Genomic DNA, 12,546 nt, shown 5'->3' with positions numbered 1-12,546 from the left:
TTACACAGGGCATGTCTGCAAATGCATAGATGTATGTTTGCAAATGCATGGAGGTTGCCTCGTCCATCAAAAGAGCCACTGTTGAGAGCGGAGAACATAGACCTATTATGGAAACCCTAAACTCGTCGCGAGTGTTTGTGTTGTGAGGTGCGTTGGAACGAGTCTCAGGCAAGGACATCGCCCACCGGAACTCACACACACACACACACACACACACACACACACACACACACACACTCACTCACTCATTCTTAAACTCATTCTTCTTCCTAAATCCTCATAGAACAGAAGACGACCAAACCAACCAACACACACGCACACAGAAGAAGAAGAAGAAGAAGAAGAAATATTCACTGATTCCTAAACGCCTTATTTGTCCCCATTGAGAAAATATATGTATTTATTTATTTATTTATTTATTTAATTTCGTCTGTCAGAGTTGAGAGACAGACAGACAGAGAATTCTGCTGCTTCGGCGAAGGAGGGAGAAAAATAGGGTTTTTCCCGTCTCCATCTCCGTCCAGTCGATCCATCCTCCCTTTCCATGGCTCTCTCAGGTATGAGAGGGCTCTCTGTCTTCATCAGCGACATCAGAAACTGTCAAAATAAAGAGCAGGAGCGCCTGCGTGTCGATAAGGAGCTCGCCAACATACGTACACGATTCAAGAACGAAAAGGTCGGATTTTCCACCTTCTTTCTTTTCTCTCGTTCCGTCTTTCTCAGATGTTCTCTGCACTGTAGAGAAAAACGGTGGATTCTTCTCACATCAGATCGCTTCCTGGATCAGATCGAATGACACTTCCTGTGTTTTGAGATAGAAAGAACTCGCAATTTTCTTTACGTTTTAGGTTTCATTTTGATAAATGTGGTTAGCCTAGTGTTGGATTTTGTTAGATCGGCATCATTTCATTGAGCTTCTCTTCGCACATTTTAATTTTAAGGAGATCCTCTTTTCTCTAAGCTGAGAAAGCATATATTACACTCTCTTTTATGGTTCTTCCCTGGTAGTTTTGTTAAGGGTAATTTGCTGATGTTCACAACTTTGCCGGATCAGCAACAGTTCTTTGATTTCTGTATCGAGATAGCAAAAAACGCGAAATTTCTCTCTCTTTCATCATTTTTGACACCACATTTTGATAAATGTGGTTAGCTGAATGCTCAACTTTATTAGATCAGAAACTGTACTCTTTGCTTTTTATCTCAGCAGTCTTACTGAAAAAGAAAGATTCGTTTTGTATGCAGCAAAGAACTCAAGAATTTTCTAACTTTTGTCATTGTTTAGGCAGCATACTATTAAATGCGATTTGCTAAATGCTTGATTTTGCTAGATCATCACCTACTCTTTGGTTTCAGCCTACAATGTCTCACTTAAAGGAAAGCTTTGTTTTCTTAAAGTTGAGATATCAATGACTTTATTAGTGCGCTCTCTATTTCACTATCCTTCATTCAGTCTTTAGTAAAGGGAATTAGCAGCATGTTCAATTTTTTTAGATTTTCAGTAATATTGGCTGGATTTCAATCTCAGCTGCCTTACTTCAGAGCAGCCTGCAAGTATTTTAATATTGGCTGATCTATGTAAGTTATGCCTGCAAGTATTTTAATATCATCAAATATAGAGCAACTTATATTGAACCTATATGAACATTATTCAAAGATCTTGGATAAAGAAATTGTCTTAAATTCATAGAAGGCACAATCTTCAAGCATCAATCTAGAAAGCTTCTTACTCTCAATCAGCATATTTTATGTTTGTATGAAAGTTATGATTTCAAATACTATAGTCTCTTGCGATTCATCAACAGAAAAATGGCAAGATTTCAACATGGAATCAAATGCATTAAGTAAAAGATAGCTATTTGCATATTTGTCACAGTAGAAGATCAATGCTATATTTCTGAATAATGAGACCCTTTCTATTTTCACTTGTTAAGAAGATGTTTCTATTTGTTTTGATTTCTTTCCTCTCATCTGATTTCAGGGGCTGACTGTCTACGAGAAGAAAAAATATGTTTGGAAAATGTTATACATTTACATGCTCGGTTATGATGTGGATTTTGGTCACATGGAAACCGTGTCTCTTATTTCTGCTCCAAAATATGCAGAGAAACAAGTATGTGAAGACATAATATGGTTGGGTTCTTGTTTATTGCTTTCCTCCATACCTTAGGATATAATATTTGTTTGCTTGGTCGTATCTTTTTTAAACGTTAATTGATTTGATCAAGTCTAGTGGCGTTCATGACGAATGGCCATAAATGAATGTCATAATATAAAAGCCTATATGCTGCAGCCTAAAACCAACCAAGAATGATGCATCCAGTGCTTGATGATCTGTCACTTTTTTATACAGGTTGTCCTTTCATTTCTTCTATGAAGAGTATGATTACCCCATATTATACATATATATTATGATGTAGATAAATGTTTTTAGATCTGGTCTGTTTCCAAATAATTCATTTCAAAAATTGATCTCATTCAATTTGTTATCTCTTAAAGCACTATAGTAAGGAGTTTTTGTGTCATAATGTGGAAGAGAATGAGTCTAAGCCCAGAAAAATCATAGATGAGGGATAGAATGCCATAATTTGGAAGTTTTTCAATAATTTTGTTGAAGATGATGATAGATTTTAGAAATGGGGATGTTCAAGATGGAGATGGTAATGAGTCTATAGATGCAAAGGTTTGTGAAGCAAGTGTATTGTCTTTTGTCTTTTGAGAGCTTCAGTGATGTACAATACAGTAAAGACAAAAATAATGCTGACATATTGTTCATCTGGTACATAATGCTGTCAACAGTGTACATGGGAAAGTATGATGCACATCAGAAGGTTTGCTTATAGTTGAGAATGCTAAGTTGACTTCATTTACTAGATGATTTCAGTTCATTTGTCAATAGCTATGTGGGCAAAGATTTCTATGCTCAAGATATAGGACCAAGTCAAAGACCAATGGATGTGTATAGAATGACATATATCTCAAGGGTTACTCATGGTTGGGAATACTTAGTTGACTTTATTACTGGATGTTTGGTTCATTTGCCAATAGTTATGTAGTTGAGTTTCTCTATGCTCAAGAAACAAAATAAAATTAAAGGTGGATCTGGTAGTTTAAGATGAAGATGAGTCAAAGACCACTATCGTGTATAGAATGGCACATATCTGGAGGGTTGCCCATGGTTGGGAATGCTAAGCTGACTTTATGACTAGATGCTTTTGGTTCATTTCCCAATAGCTATGTGGTGAGGATCTCTTTGATTAAGAAACAAAACTTGTGGATTTGTTAGCGTACAATGAAGATATAGGACCAAGTCAAAGACCAGTGGATGTGTATAGAATGACACATCTGAATGTTTGCTCATGGTTGGGAATGCTAAGTTGACTTTATTACATGTTTTGGTTCATTTTCCAATAGTGATGTAATAATTGAGGATCTCTATGCCCATGAAACCAAACTGAAGGCTGATCTGCTAGCATACTGATGAAGAGAGATAGAGAAAAGATAGAGAAGAGAAGAGGAAAAGAAAAGAATACTTCAATATACTATTAGGAAAACAACACAATTGTCTTAGACTCTATAAATAACAACCTCAAAGAACTACTTTAATCTCGATGACACTAGTTGATATGTGCCATTCTCTCTTTCTTCTACTAAACCTCTTCTCACTTCTTCTAACCTTCTTATTCCTTCTCCTTCCTCCTAAGTTTGAGTAGCTTCTTGCATCACTGGAACACTAGGTTGATATGTCGGAGTGGTCATGAAAACATTAGGGAATACTTGATTGCCATGCACAATGGATGATTGTTGAAGAATATGAGACTTAAATGTTGCAACCCTTGAATCTGCTCGTGCTTGTAGAACTTGGATTTGTCTATTGTAGGCTTGACAAATTTGCACGAGCGTTTGGAAAGTCGTAGCATTCTTTAGATTTGCCTCTAACGCAAAGTGCAGACTTAATCCCGCTTTAAAGAGGTCAATCTTAAACCATTCATCCTCCGTCCCACCACACAATCGAATCCATGTAGTCCAAAGGTCAATAAACTCCCTCTTATAATCGTTATACACCGTTGTTGAGGACATTCGCAAGTGAAAGAGTTCCTCTTGCACTTCCATCATCGAATATACTCAGCTTTAAATTGTTTCACCAATAGTTGGTAATTCACTTGTTGGTTTGGTAGCGAGGACTCATACCAATCCCTTGCTCATCCATAAAAAGTGGCCAACAATAGAGGAAGCTTCTCAAAATCTGTCATCTTCCCTATTGATACGGCATGATGTTTGAAGGCGGCCAAGAAAGCTTCCGCATCTTGGACCTCGCCACCTGCAAAAGCAAATTGAAAAGTCATATTGGCTAAAAACAATACCTTCCAATAATACGGACAAAATCTGCCCTCCCTTTGATATTGAAAGAATCGGCCCTCCTTGGAGCGCCAAAATGATGAAGAGAGAGAAAAAGATAGAGAAGAGAAGAGGAAGAGAAAGGAATATTATTTTATAACATTAGAGAACAATATAAGCTTCTTAGACTCCTACTCAAAACTCCACGACATAGAACTTTCTTTCTTTCTTTCTTGTAGGGACTTTCACATGCTGGTGGAGGCTTTCATATTAAAGCATGTTCTGACATAAATAAAATAAAATGATACACTCACATGCGCATGAAATGCACACTTCAATGGAAATAAAAATAAAAATAAAATTGGCAGTTGTCCCAGACATGCTTGTGAAGAGCTCCTCCAAATAATAATTTATTCATGTTCTTGGATATCTGTAAACTTTGTTATATCCCTCGAGGATTATGCCCTAGTCTCAATAAAAGGCACATAATCATGTTTTAGCTCCATGATTGTTCTTTCTGTCCACAATCAACAACAAACCCTTAACTTGGGTGGGGAAAAGACATCTCTCAGCTTGAAACTATTTGCCTCCGAATATGGACAAAATTCTTCAAGATCTGGGTACTATCAAGAGAAGACCCCAAACAAGATTCAGTTGCCACACAAGAAAAAGTTTTAACCATCTCAATAGGACTTTTTGATCTAGGTGTTTGACTCTGTATATTCCCAAAACAGTTTCGAACAATGGAGCTGGATAATCAATAGCCTCATCCTTTTGAGTGTGCCCACAGTTCTGATAATGTCCAAAAACGTGACAAGAAAATTCCCTTGGGTTTTCTCTAGACTACAGACAATTGAGGCCACAATTTAACAAAAAGGGACAATATGAACATGAATGACCATCTTGGAATTCTGCGATCCTAGCTGGTAGGAAAAATACTCAGGATCTCACGTTACGACAAAATGATTCAACTAACAAAACTGTGGAGCACATACATTTATAAATGCTCACCTTGTGGTCAGGCATATTTATGTGGACCATTTCTCCCAAGCTGTTCATGAAAAAGAATACTTTGGTATGCAACAACAGGTCAAAAAAATGGGGGGAATTTTTGGATTGGGAAATTGCATAATGTAGATTGTATTCCTATATATATATATATAGATAGATAGATAGATAGATAGATAGATAGATAGATAGATAGGAATATAAGTCTTTAATGCCAAACCATTGGGAACAAAATCTGCTATATGTAATGTCTTCTACTGGCAATCTTCCAACCAAATAGATCAAGAGACTATTTTGCATAATGTATTTGTGATGTGGTGGGTCAATCATTTTACATAAATGTACTGCAGAAAAGAAGGATTTTAAACATTTTCATGAAATGATCATAGCTTAGTTTTAAACGTTTTTTTATTGTTGTTCACTCTGAATTTGTCTGATTATTATAAACTTAGTTAGGTGAGCACTATGGTATAGTGTTATCAAAACATGGTTATCATCCTAGATTGGCTTCTAATTTTCAATTTCTAAATTATGTACATGTATCTTGCATGCTGAAAAAGGATGCCATGTATGCAGGTAGGTTATATAGTAACCTCATGTCTTTTGAATGAGAATCATGATTTTCTGAGGCTTGCCATCAACACAGTCAGAAATGATATTATTGGGCGCAATGAGACCAACCAATGTCTAGCATTGACAATGGTAAGTGAATCTTTTTGTAGTTTGGATAATCTCCCCTTATACCCCTGACTTTCTCAAGCTCGGATAGATTATAATGCAGTAATAATGGTAACAAAGTCAGATCGATAATCAAGACATTTTTTATGTCAAGAGAATGTTGACGTAGAACTAGGAATAAATCTTTATGGACAAATTGCAAAATAACATTCATCATCTTCGTATGTTATTAGACAAAGGCCAATTGGACCATATTTGTTTTTCATGTCAACTTATGATCCTATTTGTTTTCATTAACTTTTCTGTTGTATTAATTCAGGTTGGGAATATTGGTGGTAAAGATTTCTCTGAATCTCTGGCACCAGATGTTCAAAAATTGCTGGTATGCTGTTATATCCCACTCTTTCTAGCTTCACACATGTAATACATTTTAAGAGTCTTGCATTCTGTTTTTCAGCTATCTAATTCATGCAGACCACTTGTGAGGAAAAAAGCAGCTCTCTGTTTGCTTCGTCTATTCAGGAAAAACCCTGATGTTGTGAATGTTGATGGATGGTAAATAACAAAGAAAGTTTTACCCGGGCTCGTCTCTGTCACATTTGCTTTTGTACCTGTTGTTTGTGACATGAAGGTTGCTTTTTTGAACAGGTCAGATCGGATGGCTCAACTGCTTGATGAGCGTGAATTAGGAGTCTTAACTGCTGTGATGAGCCTTCTTGTTGCTTTGGTGGCAAATAATCCTGAGAGTTATTGGAACTGTGTCCCAAAATGTGTGAAAGTTTTGGAGCGCCTTACAAGAGTTCAGGATATTCCACCTGACTATACTTACTATGGTATCCCATCTCCTTGGCTACAGGTTAGCCATACTTTCTTTGTGATAATAGTTTTTATAAATGAGGATGTATAATTTCTAAACACATCAGTTACTAAAACTTGATTGTTCTCTGGTCAGGTTAAGACAATGAGAGCACTTCAGTACTTTCCCACTATTGAAGACCCAAATACTAGGCGATCATTGTTTGAGGTTTGTTTAACAACTAGTTACCATACATTTCCACTTATTTCTTTCATATATTCTGTTTATTCATTGTTTTTTATGCAATATGAAGGTCCTTCATCGCATACTTATGGGAACTGATGTCGTGAAAAATGTGAACAAGAACAATGCTGCTCATGCAGTGCTTTTTGAGGCATTGGCACTGGTAAAATCTTTAATGATGTTTTTGGTTATTCATGGCATGCCTGTCTGGATTAGTATTTGTAAGCCCTGTTATTATTTTCAAGGTAATGCATTTGGATGCGGACAAGGAGATGATGTCACAATGTGTTGCTATTCTTGGAAAGTTCATAGCTGTTCGTGAGCCCAATATTCGTTACCTTGGTCTTGTAAGTAAAATTTTTATGAATATTTGCCTAATGAATTTATAAGGTATTATCAAATAACTGGCCAATGGATTTACAAGGTATTATTTACTACAGGAAAACATGACTAGAATGTTGCTAGTGACAGATGTTCAGGAAAGTATCAAACGGCACCAAACACAGATTATAACATCATTGAAAGATCCTGATATCAGGTAGATAATGGATATGATGTTGTGTGCTTGAATTCCGCATAAAATGTCGTAGAGAGAAATAGGTGAAATCCATAGAAAAGTTTGAAATAGTGCAAAGTAATATCCTGCAGTAAAGGTGGTGTGAAATTTGCAATCCATTTTTCGGCCTACAACTCACTAAATTATTTAAATTGAATTATTTCTTAGGATGAGGGAACTCATGTACTGTCAAATCATCCAATAAAAAATAAAACAGAGTTATTTGATAATAATGATTTGAGGAGGGATCCATTTATTTTATGCACGAAATGACTGTCTACAGATATATTCTTCCTATTTCATGTTCTTATTGGATGTAAATTTATCTTTATTATGTTACACTTAATGAATTATAAATATAGCTTCCTTAAGCTCAACGATTGGACTTAATGAATAATCAAATGCTATGAGCTGTTTCTAGGAAGGACACCAATATCTGTATTTATCTGCCTTATATCTGACTTTTTACTTTGAAATAAACCGTCCATTTATTGACATTGCTAACAGTATTCGGAGGAGAGCTTTGGACTTACTATATGGAATGTGCGATGTCTCCAATGCCAAAGATATTGTGGAGGAACTTCTGCAGGTATGTTGAACTCTGAAGAATATTCAAAATGTGATTTTTGTATTTCTATGTTTTGTTGATATAATGTCCACCATGAAATTTTTATGGGTTTATATTGTTTATGCTCATGTTTATTTGCATATGATTTTGTAGTACCTTACAACTGCTGACTTCGGAATACGGGAGGAGCTTGCTTTGAAAGCAGCAATACTTGCTGAGAAATTTGCACCAGATCTTTTGTGGTATTAAACATATGTATCTTCATGTCTATTCTGAATTGGTAGAACATGTACCTTAAGCAACCTGATAGGTGTATTCTGAGCTATATTTTCCTTGCTTTTTGACATGTCTTTTGGCATTGCACTAATTTGAAGGTACGTAGATGTCATCCTCCAACTTATAGATAAAGCAGGAGACTTCATTAGCGATGATGTATGGTACAGAGTTGTGCAGTTTGTGACCAATAATGATGATCTTCAGGTAAACTTCTTATAATACTGTTTGTGAAACATTGTGGGATGGCATTCATAGAAATTTGATGCAAATATCCAATTCATAAGTTATTTGGTTATTGACATGTATAGGCATATGCCGCAATGAAAGCTCGGGATTATTTGAGTAAAACAGCAGTTCATGAAACCATGGTGAAGGTAAGCTGTTTCTGCATTGATGCAATTAATGTTCCAGGATGTGGTATGGTTAAGAATGATGCTAGGTGCTGTACATTCAGAATTCCTGTTTTCATTATATGCAGGTTGGTGGTTACTTGCTTGGTGAATATAGCCACCTCTTGGCCAGAACACCTGGATGCAGTCCAAAAGAAATATTTTTAATTATTCAAGAAAAGTTTCCAACTGTTTCGTAAGCATCAAAGTTTGCAAATAGCTGATTATTTAAAAACTTATTTTTTTAACTTACCTGGGTATTTCAGTAAACACATTTCGCAACTGTGTGTTAATATTTGATTATGAAAGGGTGAAAAGTCTTCACTTGTATTTGGCAATCTCAAGTCCTTAATATTTCAATACAAATAATTAACTCAACTGAGTTTGCACATGATGTTATCGCCACATGTTCCTCTAAATTCACTCTATATCTTACTATGTCGTGAGGCCCTGGGAAAATATGTTTTATCTTTCATACTAAAATATGAGTTCTTTTATGCCCCATGTTGATGCCAGAAAACATACTTAATTGCTGGAGGTTATTTTTTAATATCTTCTAAGTCAATGGAAACATATGTCTATCGTTTATACTAGAATATTATATCATGTTTATTCCGTCTAGATTGATTCTAAAAGACATGAAATAGTCATACCTGTATATATGTGCGAATGTTTCTTGTATATGATGAAAATTGGGTGCCACATTCTCACAACTGGTCTTTTGATGTGTTTAGGACTGCTACCAAGGCTTTACTTCTTTCCGCATATATCAAAATACTAACACATACACAGCCTACTGATCCGGATCTGCAGGAGCATATTTGGCGGGTCTTTAGAAAGTAAGCAATTAATAAAGCAGTGTATTAAGTGACATCCGAATCCTGAACACTTACTGCTTATATACTACAGATTTGAGGGCAACATTGATGCTGAGGTACAACAACGAGCTGTAGAATATTTTGCATTAAGCCAGAAAGGACCAAGCATGGTTGATATAATGGCTGAAATGCCCAAATTCCCTGAACGCCAGGTTGGAATTCACAAATGTGCAGCAAATATTTCATGATCTGGAGCCTGGGTGTGTCAATCTCCATTTTAATCCTTCTTATGTGGATTACAGTCAGCACTATTGAAGAAGACAGAAGATGCTGAAGCTGATGCTGCGGAGTTAAGTGCTACGAGATTGCGTGTGCAGCAACAAACTTCAAATGCAATGGTCCTAGTTAACCAGCCATCGTCCAATGGCACTTCACTTCCTGGGGTCCTTACACGGACCACTTCTGTACCACCTGAGATTGTGTGTAGCTAGAAAACCATACTCCATGCTTTTTTCACCTCATTTACAAAATCAAGTAATAGATCAGTGAGTTTATTGATCTAATTATATGTGCCTTCTCGTGCATATAGAATGGTGAACTAGCATTGACAGTGACAACAACATTGTCGTCGTCATCATCTCTTCCTGCTCCTCAACATGTGGCACCTCCCACTGCTGATCTCTTGGGAGACCTTTTAGCACCATTGGCGATTGAAGCAGCTCCTGTTCCAACTGCTTCCCCATTGTCTATGGAAATACCCTTAGTTAATGGATTGGGAGAATCCTCAGCTCTAGCATTGCTAGAAACTGCACCATCAATTCAGGTAAAATGTTTTCAATAGGCTTCACTGTTTCTTTAATAGAAGTGCAGATAATGTTTAATATTGTAATCATTAACTTGAACTTTTCTCCAGCATGGCGGAAACTCATTATTAGTGAATGATTTTCTTATGGTGAAAATTTCATCTGAGTTGTGCTTTTGTGTGTTAACTTGCAGCCGATTGGAAGTATAAAGGACTGGTTTAATGCACTCTGTTTTAAGGATAGTGGAGTTCTATATGAAGATCCAAACATCCAGGTAGGTCCTATTCTAGAACTCATCTTTTCCTGAATTTCTTTCTGTCTGCCTGCATATGATATAGTTTTAAATGTAGTTTCCAAACTCTTCTTCCATTATGTGCTGTATACTATCTATTCTCTGCTGTCTTTTATTCAAAACTGTGCACTTTCTTTGCAGATAGGGTTTAAGGGAGAGTGGCGAGGTCATCAAGGGCGAGTTATTCTGTTTTTGGGAAATAAGCATGTAGGAGCATTGAGCCATGTTCGAGCTGTCATACTACCCCCAGCTCATTTGAGAATGCAGCTGTCACCAGTTCCAGACACAATACCTCCCAGAGCACAGGTCAAAAATGCGAGTATTCCCTATTTATTTTAAGATTGGTTTGTAATATCCGTGTTAGTATCTGATCTGTATGTAATGTGGAATGCTTCCCAGGTTCAATGCCCACTTGAAGTATTGAATCTCCAAGCAAGCAGAGATACAGCTGTTCTTGATTTCTCGTACAGCTACACAAATATGCCTGTATGAATATGTAATACAATTGATAGAAGTTCATACAAGTTGTCTGTTAATTAATCTTACATCTCTGATAAATTTTAGGTTAATGTGAAATTACGACTTCCAGTTGTGTTAAGCAAGTTCCTCCAAGCTGCACCTATCTCACCACCTGATTTTCTAAATCAGTGGAGAGTTTTATCTGGTCCACCTCTAAAGCTTCAAGAAGTGGTTTGTATAATTAACTATCCGTTGCTTTTCCATGCGAATGGTTACACAAATGTTCTAGTATTGAATCATTGGTATTTTTGAACAGGTTCGGGGTGTCAAACCATTAACCATTCCTGAAATGGGTGGATTATTGAACGGACTTCATATTGCAGTTGCACCTGGTCTGGTTAGTACTCTTAACTTTTTCTGGGATTTTCATTATGAGGAAGCTTAGCTCAAGTATAATCTTTCTAGGATCTTTCTTAAATTCATTTCGTGTGTATTTTTCATGTGACAGGATCCAAATCCAAATAACATAGTAGCAGGGGCAGCGTTTTTCTCTGAGCAACAACAAACACTTTGTCTGGTTGTGATCCTAACTAAAAATTTCCAACAAAATGGTGCTGACTGCTTTGTTTGGCTCATCTCACCCTTTATGTGGTTGTTTCAGGTAAGAATTGAAACGGATCCATCAGATCGCACACAACTGCGATTAACGGTCGCTTCTCCTGATGCAACTTTGTCATTAGAGTAAGATCTGAAGTCCAAGTGACCGTATATTAATTCACATATACCATTGGCATCACTGCCTGTGCTCGATCCATACTTGATTCATGATGTGTCTGGTGCATTTGCAGGTTGAAGGAATATATCAAAGAGCAACTTATCGATGATGTGCTGCCATCTCATCAACCAGTATTAGCAGCTGCAGCTGCGCCATCTAGTCTAACTGGTCCTGCTGCCGCACTCATGAGCCTCTTTTGAGAAACCCAGTTTTTCTACTATTTCGTATATATGCTTTTGCTATCATTTCCATGGTTTCCCAATCATGAGGGATTGAGTTCTAGTCCAGTGGGTGCATTGCTGGAATGCCATTTCTATATCTACTGTGTGCTTTGTAACGATTTGGGTGGAAATTCACCATGGAGTATGGGAAATTCAGTAGTGTGGTTTTCAGTGATTTCCCACTCAATGTATAATAAGGGGTTGAACGCCCCTCCTGAGCTTTTAGCTCTGCATTTTTTAATGCTCACCCATGAGTGCATAGAGCCTTAGTTTGTGATTTTTTATGACAGCTTTAGAAACTATTTCTTTGGATGCAGTTACTTCCCCTC

General features: G+C 36.8%; 1 protein-coding gene across 1 annotated transcript; it reads left to right on the top strand.

Annotated features, from left to right (window-relative positions):
- Nucleotides 1–393: 393 nt before the first annotated feature.
- Nucleotides 394–12,546, top strand: LOC147869399 (AP-2 complex subunit alpha-1-like). Its single transcript, XM_087328981.1, has 27 exons — nt 394–676; nt 1,979–2,110; nt 5,920–6,045; nt 6,341–6,403; nt 6,479–6,576; nt 6,670–6,877; nt 6,974–7,045; nt 7,131–7,223; nt 7,306–7,407; nt 7,501–7,598; nt 8,124–8,205; nt 8,338–8,426; nt 8,559–8,664; nt 8,769–8,834; nt 8,939–9,045; nt 9,584–9,688; nt 9,759–9,879; nt 9,970–10,146; nt 10,257–10,490; nt 10,664–10,744; nt 10,904–11,068; nt 11,162–11,248; nt 11,327–11,452; nt 11,538–11,618; nt 11,730–11,798; nt 11,883–11,962; nt 12,070–12,546. The coding sequence occupies exons 1-27, from the start codon at nt 545–547 to the stop codon at nt 12,194–12,196; spliced, it is 3,027 nt and encodes a 1,008-aa protein (XP_087185107.1). The 5' UTR covers nt 394–544; the 3' UTR covers nt 12,197–12,546.

The sequence above is a fragment of the Azolla caroliniana genome, unplaced genomic scaffold (genome assembly GCF_043228905.1).
Source record: "Azolla caroliniana isolate FFs.n. ecotype wild unplaced genomic scaffold, voAzoCaro1.0.p SCAF_1, whole genome shotgun sequence".
NCBI lineage: Eukaryota > Viridiplantae > Streptophyta > Polypodiopsida > Salviniales > Salviniaceae > Azolla > Azolla caroliniana.
Note: the sequence above shows the minus strand (reverse complement) of the source record. Positions and strands in the feature narration are given on the sequence as shown.